This window comes from Geotrypetes seraphini, chromosome 6 (genome assembly GCF_902459505.1).
Source record: "Geotrypetes seraphini chromosome 6, aGeoSer1.1, whole genome shotgun sequence".
Classification (NCBI taxonomy): domain Eukaryota; kingdom Metazoa; phylum Chordata; class Amphibia; order Gymnophiona; family Dermophiidae; genus Geotrypetes; species Geotrypetes seraphini.
Genome location: NC_047089.1, coordinates 228,161,277 through 228,182,941, shown reverse-complemented (window position 1 = coordinate 228,182,941; position 21,665 = coordinate 228,161,277). Strand labels below are relative to the sequence as shown.

Sequence of the window (21,665 nt, the reverse complement as noted above, 5' to 3'; positions counted from 1 at the left end):
TATAACCTACCTCAAGTTCTATCTGTACCCCTCTATCCCTTTATCCTCCAGGAACCTATCCAAACCCTTCTTGAATCCCTGTACAGAGTTCTGGCCTATCACTTCCTCCGGAAGCGCGTTCCATGTGTCTACCACCCTCTGCGTAAAAAAGAATTTTCTAGCATTTGTTCTAAACCTGTATAAAATCATTCCAGGTATCCACCACTCGCTTCGTGAAACAGAACTTCCTGATATTCATCCTGGACCTGTCTTGACATACGTCTTATTTCTAACTTTGCCAATTAAGTGCTTGTTAAATACAATAAGGGAGAAATTTCAGATCTTATTTCGGTAGCTAACCAAGGTGCTAACTGACTAAGCGCACATTAATCGTGTTAGCACTTGCTAAACGGTAAAGATGGCCATTATATTCCTATGGGCATCTTTAGCGTTTAGCAAGCGGAAACACCCATTGATGAAATACCCCCTAATTGATTGTTAATACCTAATTGATTTAATTAATTTATGCACAGATCTGGGATCTGTGCCCAAATTTCAGTGACTTATACAAATTCCCGTGGATTATGAACTGCATGTATGTTTATTGCTTTTTATAAACCGCTATGAAATATTATGAACAGCTCTATAACAAATTTTTAAATAAATAGATCATAAGCTTACATAGACCAGACGTCCACTTTGGCACCATATTTCTTCCGAGCAAGCAGCTCAGGGGCTGCATAAGCCGGGCTTCCACACTGGGTACTGAAAGGGTCGGTATAACCCAGAAGGCCAGCGCAGTTACTTAATCCAAAGTCTGGAAAGAAAATACATATCATACTGCAGTTTTCATATCAGCATATCCAGAGTAGAGATCTATGAGTGCAACGTACTTATGGACCAGAAACTCTTCTGACAGTTTCAACCCTGTCCCCTTTTAGCAGCTAATTTTAGAAAGTCATTATCTTAGGTATGTGGTCACATAGGAGCTTCTTAAAAAATACCAACCCGCATAAAAGTATGCACCATGACATGGTGGTGATGCTTTGCTAGGAGGTTCGTACAGAGGTGGAGTGTGAGCAGAGTTTGGGTGGAATTTGCATCTACATACATGGATAAAATATGCTAAGCTATGCATATATTTAATAGCCTAGACATGGATATTTACATCTGCTTGGAAGCAGGCATAAGCGTCTACCTGCAAGCTAGTCAGGATAGCTGTTGCTTTTACTGATATTTTGCAAAGACCCATAGGAACCTATGTGTCTTTATATAGTATGAAGTGAATACGTTCAATACAAGTGTTTTCCACCGACAATCCTAATAAAAATAGGCTTATGCTTGAATAAGATAGTCCAGATTTGTTTTTTTAGAGTTATAAAAACCTTTTAAATACTTGAATATATTTATGTATATATAGAGACTACGAATCTCAAGTGCTCACGGCTGTCAGACGCAGGCGGGGATCGTGAGAGGAGCCACCGCTGCGTCTTTCAACTAAAAAATACAATACGGCAAGGAGCAGCAGGGAGCAGGGCAGACCGATAAACTGAACCGTAAGCCGCGCATGCGCAGTCCTACCTGCGGGTCGCTACAGCTCACGGAAAACCGCCACACGCATAGGAAGTGCGCCTGCGCGGCTTACCATTTTATTATATTAGATTGTAAGTATGTTAGAGTAATGTTATTTTGTATGTTGTGATTTTTTTTTCCCCTTTTTCCTTTTCTATTTTAATGGAGTTCTTTTTAATAATTTCTGAATTGTTATGTTAACCGCTTTGATCCTGCTTGATAATTAAGCGGCATATAAAGATTTTTAATAAACATAAACATAACTCATACCGTGCCTATATTGTATTATACGTCTTATCATTATTTGTAATCCTTACCCCAGCTATCATATTGCTAACTTATATTATGTATGTAAACTTGTAACCTGTTCTGGGCTCTTTTGGGAAGACGGGCTACAAAATTGAATAATTAATAACCCTCAAAATTGGGCACGCACATCTGGAGTTATGTGCTGACCTGCCCTGCACCCTGTTCTATAATAAGCGCTTCTAAATTTTTATGGCGTACAACTCAAAAGGGGGTGTAGACATTGGATGGGCAGGTCGGGATACCTGGGCATGTCAGTGTGTTCCCGAATTTGGTTACAATGTTATAGAATAGTATTATTCACGCGCCCAACCATCTTTATTTGTGCGCTAGTATTTACACCAGTGAGGTGCGAGGAACATGCAAAGTTAGAACTGAGCATCCTTTGCAGAATACCGATGTAGAACATATCTTCCCATTGTCTACTGAATTCCTCCCTATGGTCACAAAGACGCTATTACCAAATATCTATGCATCTTTCCATTTATCTATGTATCTATTACATTACATTAGTGATTTCTATTCCGCCATTACCAAACTAAAACAAGAATTACATTTCAACTTGAAGTAAGAGATTAAACGATGAGATAAAACTTTAAGGGAGAATTATGGGTTTTAGATAATGTTTGGTAACTAGAAAAATTAGAGAATACTAAGGGTTTATAGAGTGTTGGATGTTGGGTTAGGATTGTTGTGCTGGATAGGTTTAACGTGTTTTTTGAAGAGTATGGTTTTAATTTCTTTCTTGAAGGTTTTGTAATTGTAACTACCTACCTGTCTGACTATCTATCTATCCATCTACTGTATTTATCTATGTAACTATCCATCTGCTTGCTCTGGATCGGTAGCATGGAATGTTGCTACTATTTGGGTTTTTGCCAGCTACTAGTGACCTGGATTGGCTATTGGGCTTGATAGACCATTGCTCTGACCCAGTATGGCTGCTCTTATGCCCTTATGGGTGCCAAGTATAGGACAATCATGCCATTGTAACATCACTGATGAGGTTGGCTCCGAGGCACTGTGGAAGGAGGCATTATGACATCACAATCTCAGCTCTGGAATGTTGCTCTCATTGGGGTTCCGGAATCTTGCTATTCTTTGAGATGCTGGGATGTTGCTACTCTTTGGGTTTTGGCTAGAGGTTTGCATGGGAACGGGGATCGCGGGAATCCTGCGGGTCCCGCGGGGTTCCTGCGGGTATCCCCCCTTAACCTACAGGACTCCCACGGGGACCCCCTTCTAGCCAACGAGACTCCCATGGGGATGGAAGGCTTTGGAAGCAGGGTTCGTCCATAATATAATGGACACGACAGCCTTAGTAAAAGAGGGGGTTATAAGTTAATTACCTGAACAGAAAACAAAAAAAGGGTTCCACCAAAGAGATTCCACAAGGAAAAACAGCAGCGCAAACACAAAAGAAACTGTGGAATTGATGATCCGGTCAAAAGTAATTGCTGCTTTTTATGGGGGACGAGCGGGGATGGAGGTAATTCCTTGCGGGGATGGGTGGGGACGGAGAGGATCCTGACGGGGACGGGTGGGGACGGAGAGGATCCTGACGGGGACGGATGGGGATGGAGAGGATCCTGGCGGGGACGGATGGGAACGGAGAGGATCCTGGCGGGGACGGGTGGGGATGGAGAGGATCCTGGCGGGGACGGATGGGAACGGAGAGGATCCTGGCAAGGACGGACGGGGATGGGTGGGATTTCTGTCCCCATGCAACTCTCTAGTTTTGGTCAGATACTAGTGACCTGGATTGACCATCATGAGAATGGGCTACTGGGCTTGATGGACCTTTGGTCTGACCCAGTAAGGCCATTCTTATGTTCTTATATTATCTATTTATCTCAATGGTGCTACAAGCAGTAAGGTTTCCTGGAACTTTAGTTTTCCTTTCCAGACTGGTTTCACCCTTTTTTTTTTTCATTCTGTGCCTGCAGTGAGAGCCAGACTGCTGTGTATAATCACAAGCTGGCATCTGTTAAATCACTCTGTGTGCTGCTGGAGAGGTGAGAATTCTCTCACGGTTTCTTTTTAGTAACTCTGCTCACTTAAGTTATCAAGATTCACAGAACTCTTTCAAGGACTTGGCAAAAATGCTGCAAGCAAAATGGCAAAGAAAGAGTGCCATATCCAGGACGGGGGTGGATGGGTGGGGGGATATCTTTTGGGTTTATTTCTGGATTAAATTGTTGGATGGGAGGGGAGGGATATTTTTCTTCTGCATTGTTATTGATGGAATTGAAGTGCTTACGTTTAATGTCTGTATAATTCCTGGCACTTTGTATTAGTTTTGAAAATTAATAAAAATTAAAAAAAAGAAAAGAAAAGCCAAATATGGATTGTTACTTACCAATGAGCTTGATGTTATCATCAATGTCAAGTAAAAGGTTTTCTATCTTCAAGTCCCTGCGAGAAACAGAAGCAATGGTAAGGATGGAGAAACACCTAGTCAGATTGTTAAAGGCAGATCATCTGGCAAAATCGCACTACTCTATGTCAGTGGTTCCCAAACCTGTCCTGGGGGACCCCCAGCCAGTCGGGTTTTCAAGATATCCCTAATGAATATGCATGAGAGAGATTTGCATACCTGTCACTTCCATTATATGCAAATCTCTCTCATGCATATTCATTAGGGATATCTTGAAAACCCGACTGGCTGGGGGTCCCCCAGGACAGGTTTGGGAAGCACCGCTCTATGTGATGGTTACGTTTTCTCTATCCCAGGGGTAGGCAATTCTGGTCCTCGAGAGCTGGAGCCAGGTCAGGTTTTCAAGATATCCACAATAAATATGCATGAGATAGATTTGCATCTCAAGGAGGCAGTGCATGCAAATCCATCTCATACATATTCATTGTGGATATCCTGAAAACCTGACCTGGCTCCGGCTCTCGAGGACCGGAATTGCCCTACCCCTGCTCTATCCAAAATGTTTTGTAATGCACATTTTTCACAATTCCAACCAAGGAATACACTTGTACAGAAAAGGGGAGCCGTAGATATTGCGGCTGGGCAACCAGAAGATTTTCGCTAAGTGACTTGGCCAGAGTCACAAGGAGCAGGCTGGAATTAAACTCCCAACCTCAGGGAGGTTAGCAGCTCTAACCACGAGGCCACACCTCCACATACTGGCCAATGTTCAAAATGATTTAACCGGCCAGAAATGGCCGCTGACCGGTTAAAATCACTTGTTCGGGGCCATCTGCTCATTTTCGGCAGCACTTAACTAGTTATCACTGCTGAAAATTAGCGGTTACCTCCCAAGTGAAAACCGGCTTATTTGGGGGGCGTTCCAGGGAGCAGAGTCAGTAGAGAATGACACGGTGACAAAATTCATCACCGTTCCTGTCCCCGCGGATAACCGCGGGAAATAAACCAATGTCATTTTTTAGTGTCTATTTCAACCTCAGTCCTTCTACACCAGCATTCTTCAAAGCAAAGCTTGCGGGTCAGTGGCTGTACTTATGTGAGCCAAGGATAATGAAGCCATTGTGACATCACTGATGTGATTGGCTCTTAGGCACTGGTGGAATGAGGCATTATGACATCACAATATCTGCTCTGGATACCAGAGACTGTCATTCTTTAGTGTCTGTTTCAACCTCAGTCCTTCTACACCAGCATTCTTCAAAGCAAAGCTTGCGGGTCAGTGGTTGTGGCCATTCATACTCTGATTCTTATGTGAGCCAAGGATAATGAAGCCATTGTGACATCACTGATTTGATTGGCTCTTAGGCACTGGTGGAATGAGGCATTATGACATCACAATATCTGCTCTGGATACCAGAGACTGTCATTCTTTAGTGTCTGTTTCAACCTCAGTCCTTCTACACCAGCATTCTTCAAAGCAAGGCTTGCGGGTCAGTGGTTGTGGCCATTCATACTCTGATTCTTCCCTCTCTCCTTAAAGAATGACATGAAGATGGTTTCCCGTGGTTATCCGCGGGGACGGGAACGGTGATGAATTTTGTCACCGTGTCATTCTCTAAGAGTCAGCACTTAACTAGCCAAGGAAACCGCATAAAACACAGTCCTCTTTTTTAAGTGGCAACCCATAGCCAATAAAGTTCTGAATATTGACTTTAGCCAGTGCCCCCTAAACTGGATATTCAGCTCTGAAGCCTGGACATGGCCCAGCTCTAAATATTTTTATTTTATTTATTTCTTTCTAAAATTTCTTAACCGCCTATAACTAAGCGGTTTGCAGCATAAAACATTCACAACGATTCAAAGAGCAACATATTGCAATACTTTCAGCACACACATTTAACCCACTAAAAATAGCGGGCTGATATCGGGGAATAATGCCAGTGGCATTATAATGCAGCCAGCTGAATATTTCCCCCATAGTAGCGTTTGACAGCACACTGTTGATTGACAACTGTACTAGTAGATATTTGGGTATTCAGCGGAATGGCGACGTCATTGAACTTGAAGAGGAAGCGCTATCAGAAGAGCTAGAGGTATTCAACAGTGGCGCCAAGACACAACAGAAGGGTGTTTTTTTAAGTGTTCTTCTAACAGTATGTTTATGTTTTTTTATTAGGAAGAAGTCAACCACTTGGTAATTGTGAGCGAAAGGGATAACTTTGCATCAGTTATTTCAGCTAAGTACTTTTTGATGAATTTAAGAATTATTAACAAACAAAAATATAGTTCTAACATAATACAAAACGTTCATTCAAACCATAAAAGACTGCGTGAGCGGACTGCTGGGCACGATGGACCACTGGCCTGACCCCAGCAGCGGCAATTCCTATGTTCTTATGTGTGCAGTGCCATGATTGACCAAGAAAGCTGCATCTAGGGGCTTATCCCCTTTTGTGGTTCTTCTATCGACAAAGGTTCTGAGCTAGAGAGTTGCGCAGGGACAGAAATCCCACCCATCCCCGCCCGTCCCCGCCAGGATCCTCTCCGTGCCCACCCGTCCCCACCAGGATCCTCTCCATCTTCACCCATTCCCGCAAGGAATTACCTCCATTCCCGCCCGTCCCCATAAAAAGCAGCAATTACTTGTGTTTGCGCTGCTGTTTTCCTTGTGGAATCTCTTTGGTGGAACCCTTTTTTTGTTTTCTGTTCAGGTAATTAACTTATAAACCCCCTCTTTTACTAAGGCTGACGTGTCCATTATATTATATGGACGAACCCTGCTTCCAAAGCCTTCCAACCCCGTGGGAGTCCCGTTGGCTAGAGCGGGGTCCCCGTGGAAGTCCTGTGGGTTACGGGGGGATTCCCACGAGACCCCCGCAGGACCCGCTGGATTCCCGTGATCCCCGTTCCCGTGCAGACCTCTATTCTGAGCAATTTCAGTCATTATGCGGGAAGTGTAAAAAGTCAAGAGGGTGCCCTATATGCAATTCTCAGCGTATAAAGACCTGCATGGTCCATCTAGTCTTTATTGACTACAAAATAGAGAGATAACTTTCTTTGTAATCTGTGACGATATTCGTTATATATTCTTATAATCACAGCTATACTCCTATTAGAAATTTTTTCAATTATAATTGTGCAAAATACATTATTTAAAATATTTGTGAAGTGCTCAGACCAAGAAACCCATATAATAGTGATGTCACTGCAATGAGGTTTACAAGGGGATGATGGTCCCCTTGTAAACCTCATTGCAGTGACATCACTATTATATGGGTTTCTTGGTCTGAGCACTTTACAAATATTTTAAATAATGTATTTTGCACAATTATAATTGAAAAAAATTTCTAATAGGAGTATAGCTGCCATCTAGTCTTTACAAACAAAAATCACAAATGGAGAAACTGTTACACCCCCATCGAGCCATTTCACAGAAATGAACGCAAAGCTGCCGTCTCTTTCCTTAAGAGTGCCACATTCTCTAAACTGTGAAGTTTTCTTCACTGTATATGATAGCATCAGCTGCTGGCCCTATTTGCCCACGCATTAGACTTAAACCCTGAGGGTAAAGCATTATCAGGGCTGCGAGAGGTAGGAACTGCTGCCAAAGCACAGATCGTCTGAGGCCTCTCACGTTACCCCCTTCGCTTTGACAACTGAATTCCAATCCAATCCACTCGTCCTCTGCCTTCCCTTGATTACATTCGAGATTTCATTCTGCTCTTTATTAGGAACAGATCTCTAGGAACAGATGACCGGAAGAAAATAGACAGCTGTCTGTCCCTTATCACGATCACCTTCACGTTTTCGCCAATCTGACTGCAAATCGCTCAGACAAAGTCCCAGCTGTGTACAAACTGGCTTTTGAACTTTGCTCAGACTTTCCTACTCCCTGTGGGATTCAGGCGCAAAAGGTTGAAGTTTCTGTACGATTCTGGATGAGGCTTTCAAACCGACACCCCCACTGATCCTGGAAAGGGGGAAACAGCGGGACCAGCGACTGCTATAAGATTTCCTTTTCTCCTAGTATACAGTAGATATAGGGCTCCTTTTACAAAGCCGTGCTAGTGGTTTAACGCACGTAATAGCCTGCGCTAAACCGCCGGCTGCGCTAGCCGCTACTGCCTCCTCTTGAGCAGGCGGTAGTTTTTCGGCCAGCGCGCATTAAACCCGCCAGCACAGCTTTGTAAAAGGAGCCCATAGTGATGCCAGACGCCCGGATTTCCCCGGACATGTTCTCTTTTTGAGGGAGTCCGGGAGTCCGTCACTTTCTCGACGCTTCCCGACAAAATCGCGTCAGGAAGGGGCATCCGCACATGAGCGGTGACGTCACGTGCACGCACACGTGCGCATGTCGTCATTGCATCGTGTCCGCGCATACGTGGATGCTGTCTAGGGGCGGGGCTGGGGGGCGGAAATGGGCAGTGCTGGGGGCGTGGCCATGGGTCCAGATTTTCACGAAGGAAAAACGGGTAACCCTACCTATTAGAGTGTTGCTGCTTTAAAAAAAATTCACACTAAAGACCTAGATCAACTGCTTTCACCCACTACCTATGGGGAATTTAGGAAGCGCCTAAAAACATACCTGTTCCTGAAATACCTAAACAATTGACCCGCTATCCCCTCTCTCTCCCCTACCCCCTTACCTTTACCCCCCTCCTTAGTCCACTTGAATTTCACGGTACTGTGATACATATAATGTCCAGCTCTCTTGATTGTAAACCGCCTAGAAGTCGCAAGATTGTGGCGGTATAGAAGAATAAAGTTATTATTATTATTATTAAAGATGGCACTATTTAAATCTGTTTCATTTATGGTTGGGAATCATATAACACAACTCTCCAAAATATCTAGCGTTCCCCTCCGTAGAATTACAAATTGTTAAACATGCTCTCATATATTTCAAATGTAACAAAATGTGGCCTCAGGTACATCTCCTCCACCCTTAGTAGTGTTCAATATCGGTGGGAATACCGGTGTTTTCATTCCTCATTGGCTCATATTCTGTTTTTGCAATTATTTAAGTAAACTTTTCTTAAACTTTTTTATCCACCGTGCTCTTTTTAGAAGTTTCCTTGAGATTATTCTATTTAAAAATGTTCAAATAAGTTGTATACTTAGCTTATCATGCTACTGGGTTACATGATCCGACATGTTTTGCAACAATTTGCTTTATCAAGGATCCCCCAGAGCCATTGTGTCCACCATCTTACTCAAAGTGTTTTGCAAGCATTTGAAATATATGAGAGTATGTTTAAAAAAAAAAATATTCAGTCATGTCAGTACGATTTACAGATACGATTTATTTTCTCTTCTTTATTAATTTCCAGGTACTTTCGTTAGATTGTGAGCCTTCGGGACAGTAAGGGAATTTTTTAAGTACCTTCTTACTTCTCATTTATAATCTTAATGTATATTTTCTTCAAACCGCTTAGAACCTAACGGATGTAGCGGTATATAAGAAATAAATTACATTACATTACATTACATATTGTAAGTTGCATGTAAGATACATCCGAAATGGCTGAAGAAAAAGAAATATAAAAAATATATGTAAACCCTGTTTTACAGGGCACAACTTCAGGGGGTCGCAATGTGAAAAAATACTAGCAGTAGAGTCGGGATCACCAAATGAGGAACAGCACGTTGAATCTTCGCCGGCGTGGGTGGCTTCTCCTGTCTGCTGCTCGTGCCAGCGTTGGCTTTCCCTGTTGTGTCACTTCCTGGCCCTGTGACCCGGGGTGATTTCAGAAGAGAGCCGGGCTGGCGTGAACGGTGGGCCGTAGGGGTATTGCACGCACTTACGAGGATTTGGAGAGGTCCGGGGGCTGGAAAGTCGTGAGTGTGGCATGGTGGGGTGGAGAGATGCTGGCGCCCCTACCAAAACTACACCCGGAGTGGTCCGCCCCCCCCCCCCCCATTACACCACTGCTAGGACTGGCCATAATAACTAGGGCAAATTGTAACCAGTAAGCTGTATATTATTATTAGGCCCCTAGGTATTCCAAGGGTTGAACATATTACTCCAGTTCTAAAAAAAAACTGCACTGGCTTCCATTCCCTCAGCAAACAAGGTGCTTTCATACATGCAACAGGTGGTATATTCTTCTGCTCCAGCATGCTTCCAAAATCTTTGGAAAGTCTACCATCCTAATCGAAGGTTACGATCTGAGGGAAATTAAAATTATTTTACCACAAGAGAATATGAGATATAAAGTTTTCAGTAGTGGGAGTACAGCTCTGGAATTCACTTCCTGGGGTTATGAGAACGTGTAAAGATTGTACATGTTTCAGGAAACAGTTGAAAACTCTTAACTGTTCGTTGATGCTTTTATGTAATACGTATAGACCAGTGGTCTCAAACTCAAACCCTTTGCAGGGCCACATTTTGGATTTGTAGGTTCTTGGAGGGCCTCAGAAAAAAATAGTTAATGTCTTATTCAAGAAATGACAATTTTGCATGAGGTAAAACTCTTTATAGTTGATAAATCTTTCCTTTTGGCGAAGTCTAAATAATAATATTGTAATTTATAGCTAAAGAGACATATGATCAAGAAACTGTTTTATTTTACTTTTGTGATTATGATAAACATACCGAGGGCCTCAAAATAGAACCTGGCGGGCCGCAAGTTTGAGACCACTGGTATAGACTGATCACTGAATAAATTTGGCATTGCATTGTCTCTATGATGTCATAAGATGAAGTAAGAACTCCAGCTTGATAGACTTGATATGTAAATGTTAATTTTGTTTGATGTACATTTGGTTTGTCTTTATAATATGCACGCTGTTTTGTATATCACTTTGATTTTCAGTGGTTTATAAATTTTTTATTAATTAATTAAATAAATAAATAAATAAATAAATAAATATAAACTTGCACCGGAAACTTTTACTGAAATTATGGCAAATCCAGTACAAATCGTAACCTGCTAATGTATACTATGCATGTTTAACCTGTAACTGTTCTGAGCTCTTTGGGGGGACAACGGGATAGAAAGCTAATTAATTAATTAATTAAATACGCTCAGGGGCCTAAGTTAATTAATAAATGCCATTTAAAATGGCAAAAAAGAAGTGCAACATTATAGCGCCTCCCTGTGCCTAAATAAAAGGCACTGGAATTGCATCTTTAGAGGTGCTTTAGGCCTCCTAACTCCACTGTGGGTGTGGCTAATGCCAGAAGTGGTATTAGGTGGCCTAAAGTGTCTATGCGGGTGTGAGTCGTGACAAATAAAGGTGGCAAAAATGTAGGCCTGGCCTGCATTTCTGACGCCTATCTTTCCCGGAGGTGCAGCTCTGCACGCGGTGCCATTGTGCAATTGACACTCGTGATCAGCAGCTGCTTTTTAGTCAACCGCTCATATCGGCGCTGTAGAGAGAATCCGGCAGTCAGCCTCGCCACAAAAACATTTTGAATCAAAAAATGCAGTTTGTTGGAGAAAAAAAGCAGCAAAAGCAATGCAGAAAAAAATCCAGCTATAGACGTGGTCTGCAGCTTTATATAAGCCACCCCCGCCCCCAGGCCCACCCAGGCCCACCTATCCCTGCCCCATTATGCCCTAGTCCCATCTAGTGTTGCACAATTCTAATTTTCTGGTTTTGAACTTGGTTCATTTTGCATATTTTTGCTATCTCATTTGGTTAAGGGCTCCTGAGGAAGGCTATACCCCTCTTTTACAAAGCCGCACAGCAACAGCCCCGAAGCCCTTTAAATCTCTTTGGGGCCGTTACTGCGCGGCAGCCGCTTGCGTGGCTTTGTAAAAGAGGGGGTGTATCTGCTGAAATACGGACCGTTTTGGGTCCCACTGTTCACCACTGTACATTGTGACCCGTTTTTTTATTCTGGAGAGCTTTTTATATTTTTGGCAAGTTCAATAAATATTTTATATTTTTATTGTTTTTACCTGTTTTATATTCTTATTGCTTTCCCTTAAACTGCGTTGTTGGGGTTTTTTGTGTGTGTGTGGTTACTTTTATCCTTTTTTTTTTTTTCTGTAACTTAGATACAAACACACACAATCACAAACACATCTCTTTCTGTGCTAATCTCCCAAACCAGCGGTAGGCAATTCCGGTCCTCGAGAGCCGGAGCCAGGTCAGGTTTTCAGGATATCCACAATGAATATGTGTTTGATGGATTTGCATGCACTGCCTCCTTGAGATGCAAATCTATCTCATGCATATTTATTGTGGATATCCTGAAAACCTGACCTGGCTCCGGCTCTCAAGGACTGGAATTGCCTACCCCTGTCCCAAACCAATCAGTGTGTAAGGTAAAAACATCTCACCAACAAACAAAGCTGTGTCTTCTCAATTATAAAGTCTTTTTTTCACAGAAGAAATCTGAGATTCTTTAGATTTAACTTGGTCTCACCTGTGAACCACACCTGCTCGATGCAGATGCTCCACTGCTAAGACGAGTTGCTTTATATACTGACGGGCTTCGTTCTCCTCCAAACATCTCTTCTCATATATCTTGTGCATTAAGTTGCCACCAGGGCACAATTCCATCACCAGGTAGTAGCTGTTTTCTGTTTCCAGTATATCCAATAGCTGAGCGATATTAGGATGACGGATCATTTGCTGGATCTGCCCCTCACGTCTTAGATTCTTGGTGACATAAGTGTCCTTTTTGGCTTTCTTCTTGTCGATGACTTTTACAGCCACCTGCCAAGACAAAGAGGTGGAGAGGGCACAGTGAGCACCTGAGTAGGCTGGTTCTAATCTTGCTAAGTACTATTGGGCAACCCAGTCACTGTATTACTAGCCAACGGATTGGAGCCAATGTTTCTATTAAGTATGAAAATAATCCCAACAAACTTTTCCAATATATAGAGCCCTCTAAATCCATTTAAAGATGAGCTAGAGGGATAGGTAAGGAGATGAGGAAAGTCCAGTATTAAAAAAAAAAAAAAGGCCAGTCATGTGTTGGAAAAGAGTCTTGAGATCATTCTGTTAAAAAAGCAAACAAAGAGAGTGGAGAAGATCTGGTGAGAGCCCCTAAATAATACATTAGAAACATAGAAAAATGATGGCAGATAAGGGCCATAGCCCATCAAGTCTGCCCACTTCATAGACCCACCCCTCTGAGTCTGCTCTCCTGGAGATCCCTCTCCTAATGACCCATCCTTAACTCCACCCTCTTAAGGATCCCACATGGGCATCCCATTTACCCTACATTACATTACATTAGTAGTCTGTGTCTTATATGTGGTGATTTGGTGTACGATGGGCTGGGGAGGGCATGAATGGGAACTCCACTAATTTGGAACATGAGGATATTACGGGCCAGACTTTATGGTAGAGATCCTGCAAACAGGATGGTTGGATAGGCTGGAGCGAGCTTGGATGACAACTTTAGCATTTGGAACCTAGGAAAATACCAGGTGGACTTTACAGTCTATGGCCCAGAAATATCAAAGAAGAGACAAGTTAATTTAATCATGTATTTTTAATGGGTAGACCAGATGAACCGTTCGAATCTTTATCTGCCGTCATTTACTATGTTACTATGTTACCCGGTAGAAACCCAAAGAGTAGCAGCATTCCAGAGCTGAGATTGTGATGTCATAATGCCTCATTCCACCAATGCCCAAGTGCCAACCTCAGCAGTGATGTCACAATGGCTTGACTACCAGGATCACTGATGTCAAGTATACCGGGGAGTCCCTCTGGGTTAATCTGGCACGAGGTAGTAAAAAATGCCTGTATCTTGGTGTGGTATACAGACCTCCAAGACAACTGGAAAACATGGATGCAGAATTAATTGAAGACATAGAGAATATAACTCTACGGGGTGACACTGTGCTGCTAGGGGACTTCAACATGCCTGACGCAGACTGGAACACATTTTCAGCAGCAACCAGCAGCAGCAGGAGGCTTCTGAACTCCATAAAAGGAGTACATCTCAGACAGATGGTAACGGAGCCCACTAGGGCCCAGACGATCCTAGACCTGGTACTCACAAACGGGGAAAGCATCTCAGAGGTCTCAGTAGGAGATACGCTAGCCTCCAGCGACCATAACATGGTATGGTTCAACATTGGGAAAGGATCCCCTAAATCAATTTCAAAAACAAAGGTGCTCAACTTTCGGGGCGCCGACTTCGCACGTATGGGAGATCACGTTCATCAGACGTTACAGGACCAAGCAGAGACCGGCAATGTGGAAACTATGTGGTCGTACCTGAAATCATCCATACACGAAGCAACTAATCGCTACATAAAATCAGTAGATAAACGGCAAAGAAACAACAAACCCCAATGGTTCACTGAAGAGATCTCACTCCTCATTAAGGAGAAGAAAAAAGCATTTCTTTCCTACAAACGCACCCAGAGAAGAGAAACTAAAGTAGAATATAAGACCAGATCGGCAGCGGTCAAAACAGCAGTTAGGGAGGCCAAACGTCAAGTGGAAGAAACTCTGGCAAAAAACATTAAAAAAGGGGACAAATCCTTCTTTAGGTATATCAGCGATAGGAAAAGGAACACAGACGGTATAGTACGCCTTAGACAACCGGACGGAAACTACGCGGTGGCGGATTCAGAAAAAGCAGAACTACTAAATGAATATTTCTGCTCAGTCTTCACCTGCGAAGCACCAGGACACGGACCACAGTTGATGATAATACAAGACGTGGATGACCCGTTTCAGAACTTTGAGTTCACTCCTGGGGACGTCTACAACGAACTGGCAAGGCTAAAGGTAAACAAGGCCATGGGACCGGACAATTTACACCCAAGAGTGCTCAGAGAATTGAGAGATGTCCTGGCAGAACCGTTGGCGGTGCTCTTCAATCTCTCACTAAGTACGGGGAAAGTTCCGTTGGACTGGAAAACAGCCAACGTCGTTCCTCTACATAAAAAGGGTTGCAAGGCTGAAGCTGCGAACTATAGACCGGTAAGCCTCACCTCTATAGTGTGCAAACTCATGGAAACACTAATTAAGTATAAATTAGATACGATCCTGAACGAGGGAAATCTCCGGGATCCCAGCCAACATGGATTCACCAAAGGTAGGTCATGCCAGTCCAATCTAATAAGCTTCTTTGACTGGGTAACAAGAAGACTGGACTCAGGAGAGTCCCTGGACGTCGTGTACCTGGACTTCAGCAAAGCGTTTGACAGCGTCCCACACCGCAGGCTGCTGAACAAGATGAAATCTATGGGATTAGGAGAGACTCTAACTGCATGGGTTAAAGATTGGCTTAGTGGCAGACTTCAGAGGGTGGTGGTCAACGGTACCCTTTCTAAAATGTCAGAGGTGACCAGCGGAGTGCCACAGGGTTCGGTCCTGGGCCCACTCCTCTTCAACATATTCATTAGGGATCTGACTCAAGGGCTCCAAGGCAAGGTAACCTTATTCGCTGATGACGCCAAACTATGCAATGTAGTAAACGGCTATAATCTTCAGGATGCTATGGAGCACGACCTGCGTACTTTAGAAAGTTGGTCCTTGATCTGGCAGCTGGGCTTCAATGCCAAGAAATGTAAGGTCATGCATCTCGGCAACGGAAATCCTTGCAGAACTTACACCCTGAATGGAGAAACTTTAGCCAAGACTACGGCAGAACGAGACTTAGGAGTAATCATCAGTGCTGACATGAAAGCATCCACTCAAGTGGAGAAGGCTTCATCTAAAGCACGGCAAATGATAGGCTGTATCAAGAGAAGCTTCGTCAACAGGAAACCTGAAGTCATGATGCCACTGTACAGAGCCATGGTGAGACCGCATCTGGAATACTGTGTTCAATTCTGGAGGCCACATTACCGTAAGGATGTGCTCAGAGTTGAATCGGTTCAGCGGATGGCCACCAGGATGGTCTCGGGGCTAAAGGGTCTCCCGTACGAAGAAAGACTGAGCAAATTGCAGCTCTACACTCTCGAGGAGCGTAGGGAGAGGGGAGACATGATTGAGACATTTAAGTACATCACGGGACGGATAGAGGTGGAAGATGATATCTTTCTTCTCAGGGGACCCTCGACCACAAGAGGACATCCGCTCAAGCTCAGGGGAGGGAAGTTCCGTGGAGACACCAGGAAATACTTCTTCACGGAGAGAGTGATTGAGCATTGGAACGAGCTTCCAGTGCAGGTGGTCGAGGCACGCAGCATCTCAGACTTCAAGAACAAATGGGATACCTATGTGGGATCCCTACGAGGTCATGCCAAGGGATAGGGTCACTAGGACTGAATGAGCGGGTCAGTAGAGTGACATTATAATTACAATTATTCTTTAGGGGGTCAGTAGATTTAAGAGGGTGGGTAAATGGTGTGGGCAGACTTGATGGGCTATGGCCCTTATCTGCCGTCATCTTTCTATGTTTCTATGTTTCTATGATTAGATGGCAACTTCAGCATTTGGAATCTAGGACAACCAGGTGGACTTTACCTTCTATGGCCCAGAAATATCAAAGAAGAGACAAGTTAATTTAATCATGTATTTTTAATGGGTATAACTAATGGGAAGACTGGATGGACTGTTCGGGTCTTTAACTGCCGTCATTTACTATGTTACATACTGGAAATGGCATCTGTAGAATGTTCATAAAAGATAAACCAATGTGGGATGTGATCATAGAAAGCAAAAGTGGAGGTAACGTTTAATAGAATGAAATGGTTTTCAGAATAAATCCAAAATGTACCACCTGCTACATAAGAAACTTCTCGGATAGCTTCCACTTCCTCAGTGAAACTAGTAACCACCTGGTCCTTATAGTGCTGACTTAAATATATAGTAAGCAATGCATTTGACATTTGCAGCCTGCCGGTGCTATTATTCTCTTTGTAGAACAAAGCAGAGAGTAGGAGCAAAACACACAGCACCATGCCATGAAGGGACAAGAGAGCAGAGCTCTGCTCCGGACTCCACCTACAATGGGCCATTGTCAGCACGGCAGGCGCATATTCTAATTAGGCGACAGCATGCAGAGAGGATGACGAGGTGTTTTCGCTGCCTTCACTTGAAATCCTGAAATAGCGTATGACGGGCAGCTCCCTGCTGACCCTGAGGCACGCGTAAAGTGAAACGCCAACGATGACCCACCCCACGAGACAGCTTCTCCCTCTGGACTTGCGTGCGCTAATTTCATGGATTTCGAAAGCTTTGAAACCTGGTGTATGGTCCTAGGCAAAGCCGATGTGGAAGAACTCTGCACACCATCCCTCCGATTCTCTAGACTTGTGTGCTCAAGTCTACGTTTACCCCCCCCCCCCCCCCACGATTCTATTTAAAAAAAAAAAAACTACTGAAAATTGTATGCACAATTTCAGGTGCATACCTGATTTTGTGTGCACAATTTAATTGTAATAGCAAGCTGGTTAGCACCTATAATTGGCAATTATTGGTGCTAATTAGAATCAGTTTAGGTGCAGGATTTATGTCTATATTTTATGCACTAGTGAATAAAAGGAGGCACGGAAATGGATGGGTCCTAGGCGGTTTGGAGGCATTTCTATAAGCTACAGGTGGGGTTATAGAATAAGAGTATCTGCATGGGAATTTGTACGGGCGTAAGCGTTATTCTAGAAACTGCGCCTAACTTTAAGTGCTTTTTTCGGCACTGATTTTTTAGGTGTCATATATCGAATTTATCCCTAAGCATGCAACTTATAGAATAAGAGCTATTGCATGCATAATCTGGGGCTAGATTCACCAGCCGGCCCGAATTAGAGCAATCCGTTTCCAATTTGGGCAGGTCCGTTGAATTCAGGAACCTAAAATATGCAGATGGGGCGATCGGAGGAACGCCCCATCTGCCTGCATGGATCGCGCAGATCTGTCCGAGCCGCAACTTTTTTTTTTTTAACTTCAAACTTTTGCGAGCCCGTGGGTGTAACCCACTTCGGGTTAAAACCACGGGCTTGCACAGGCAGTAGGGGCAGGCATGTTTGGGGCCCGACTCTCCTGCTCCTATCCGCCGCCAACGGCAGCAGCCTCTTCCCTCCTTCCCTTCAGTGCGAGCCCGCGGGTTTAAAGCTGGCGCTGCACTGCGGCGTGCAGCCCCGCTTTAAAAGGGAAGGGCGGCAGAGAGCAGGAGAGTCGAGGCGAGCAGGCAGGAGAGATCGGGGCAGAGCAGGGCGGCATTCAGCTCGGTTCCGCATCCCCACAAGTTCATTGGATATCTCCAGTGCGGGAAAGGGTGGGGGAGTTGGGGCAAGCAGGCAGAGGGTTCGGGGCAGGCAGGCGCGTTCGGGGCTGCAGGAGATCGGGGCTGACAGGTTAGAAAGCAGAGCGGCAAAAGGCAGGGCAGTCACAAAGGGCTTCAGTGACTGGTCCTCAGCAGTTGCTTTTTTTTTTTTTATCAGCCTACCCAGTCGGTGTTGCAGGGTTTTGCTTCATGAATTTAAGCCTTAGTAGCTTAATTGGTGCTAATTGACACTAAATAACGATTGCATGAATTACAGCCGTGTCTCTCAAACTGTGTGCCACGAAAGATTCCAGAATTTTACTTTATTTTTAAAAATTCCCTTCATAAGTACACACTAGAATCTGTCAATGTTATGAACGTCTGTGTGCATCATTCTTTGACGTGATTGGTCCTTGAAAACTAACGGCAAATCATTTTAGTTTCATAGTTATTTTTTACGGAGTAGTTATCCTAACTTGAGCAACAAAGCAATCAAGGCGTTTGTTACCGTTTGGATCTTCTTATCTTTGCAAACTTGGATTTTCCGCTCTGACAGAAATTAAATTAAAAAAAAAAAAAAAAGAGAACGACTGCAGATGGTGGATGATGAAATGCGTGCTTGCTTGTCGACTATCGAGCCGCATTTTGAGTTAATTTGCACTCAAAAACAAGCACATCCATCGCCTTTATTAGCAATTCTATTCTATCTACTTTAAAAACAAACATGGCATGACTGCTACAACCAGCTCACAGCAGGCTGCAAAATCAAAGGACTTGCTAAAATACAGTGGAACCTCGGTTTGCGAGTAACCCGGTTTGTGAGTGTTTTGCAAGACGAGCAAAACACTCAGCAAACTTTTGCCTCGCAAACTGAGCATATTCCGATATGCGAGCACCTCCCCCCCCGCTCTAACCGGCATCGCACCCCCCGAACCGGCATCGCAACCCCCCCCACTCGAATGCCCCCCCCCCCGCAAGAACCGCATCGCACCCCCGTGCTGAAAGTGGCATCCGCCCGCCCTTCCTCTCAAACACGCTCCTTACCCCTTCTGGTTATGAGTGAAAGCAAGCTCCCGCCTCTTGCCTGGGCTGGGCCTTGAGCATCTGCGCATGCTCAAGGCCTTCTGGCTCTCGTTCTCTCAACAATGACACCTAGATCCTTTTCCTGGACAGGGACTCCTAACACAGCTATAGTTCGGGTTCCTCTTGCCCACGTTGCATCACTTTGCACTTGCTCATATTATTATTTATTTATTTTAAAATTTTCTATACCGTTTACAACTAAACGATTTATATAGTTTTAAAACAAAAAACATGATAGGATAAACATACAAACAAACCGTAAAAATCATGGCTACAAAATAATCCCATCATTTTGCATAATAACGGTCACCAGCTCAACCAGAGAAGAAAATTATGTCTAGAGAAAGGCATCTACAAATAACTGCATCTTAAGTAATTGTCAAAACATACCCCTTTCACGACAATTCCGTATCTGACCCATCAGAGAGTTGCGTAACTTAACTCCTGCGCAACAAAAGGTCATTTTACCAGTCTCAACAAGCCTTGGATTCAGTCGCCTTCAATAAAGCCAAATTCTCCGAACGCAATGATCTTTTTGGTGTATAACTAAGTACAGTATATTACTTTTAAACAATTCTGGAATGTTTCCATACAAGAATTGATGACAAGTCATTACCTCTTTATACTGTACTCTGAAGGCGACTGGTAGCCAATGCGATTTTGGGAGATGTGGTGAAATATGATCATAAGTAAACATAGAACATGACAGCAGAAAAGGGCCACGACCCATCTAGTCTGCCCACACTAATGGCCCACCCCCTAACTACCTCCATGAAGAGATCCCACATGCCAATCCCATCTTTTCTTAAAATCTGGCACGCTGCTGGCCTCAATTACCTGTTGTGGAAGATTATTCCAGCGATCAACCACCCTTTTGGTGAAGAAATATTTTCTGGTGTCGCCATGAAATTTCCCACCCCTGATTTTCAACGGATACCCTCTTGTTGCCGTGGGTCCTTTAAGGAAAAAGAGATCCTCTTCCACCTCAATACGGCCTGTGACATATTTGAACGTCTTGATCATGTCTCCCCTCTCTCTGCGCAACGGTCACCACTTTATATGATCACTACTCACTATTAATATTTTATATTTTGTATCATGCACATTATCACCAGTCTTATCCATTAAGATACATTCTAAGTTTTATTTACACTCAATGTTTATGTTCATTAGGACCCCTGAAGAAGACGTGTTCTCCGAAACACGGATCATGTCGGGTCCCTGGTTTGGTAATAAGGTTGTATATACCATTAAAGTTTGAAATAAACAGTGCCTGCATCTTGTACATAGTCTGCAGTTGGTTTTGGTTTTTTGCTTTGCTGCTTGGTTTGCTGCAGTTCCTGTTGGATTTTTCTTTTGTTTGCATAAGTAGATAAACCCATTATCAATCTTGTTGCTGCATTTTGTATGACCTGCAACGCCATCTGCCATTTGGATGCCCATTCTCCCAGACTCACAAGGTCCTCTTGCAATAAAGCGTGCACGATGGTTTTTAAGTGCCATTTATACTGAATCTAGTCCTAGGCATAATCGGCATGAAAGTTTATAGCAGTGTCTCGCACACTCTGCGAAACTGCAGCACACTAAACTGGTGGCCGCTCATCGAGGGCGTCCAGAAGTGCTTGGACGTCGATGCGATGACATCACATGCAGGCGTGACATCATGTCGATGTCCGCACATGGATGGAGGCCCTCCAGGCGAGGCCCTGAGCCATCAGTGGGGAGTGCTTGAAGGGAAGAGGCGCTGGGGAGGAGGAGAGGCACTGGCGTCGGCTGAATGCCTACAGGATGTGCCTCTTGCTGCCGGCACACAGTTTGCGATACGCTGGTTTATAGAATTAGGGGATAATGAAAGGGCTATTTTATAAAAACCATTTCTGTGGGTAAAATGCTGTTTTTACTGGAGGATATGATTTTGATCATTTAATCCCTAATAAGCATTTCATCACATGCTCCCTGGCTAGGGTTACCAGATTTTCCAAATGTAAAATCCAGACCTCTAGACCCGCCCCCTCACCCCTCCGGTTCCACCCATCCCCGCCCCGTTATGCCCTGGTCCCATCCCAAAATCCCCCCTAGCCCCCCCTCTCCTCATCCCCTCTGCTCTTGTCGGGCAGGAGGGCATCCGCTCATGCACGGATACCCTCCTGCCTGACAGTAATTTGTTGGAAGCTTTTCAAAACCCAAAGTGCCAGGTTTTGAAAAGCCGTCCGGACC

General features: G+C 44.0%; 1 protein-coding gene across 1 annotated transcript in view; it reads right to left on the bottom strand.

Annotated features, from left to right (window-relative positions):
• Positions 1–21,665, bottom strand: part of HUNK (hormonally up-regulated Neu-associated kinase) — a 119,743-nt gene that overhangs the window by 55,900 nt on the left and 42,178 nt on the right. Inside the window, exons 3-5 of the mRNA XM_033947489.1 lie at positions 12,612–12,904; positions 4,217–4,272; positions 661–796 (exon numbers count right to left, since the gene is read on the bottom strand). Coding sequence (XP_033803380.1) covers positions 661–796; positions 4,217–4,272; positions 12,612–12,904 — 485 coding nt within the window. The remainder of the gene's footprint in view (positions 1–660; positions 797–4,216; positions 4,273–12,611; positions 12,905–21,665) is intronic.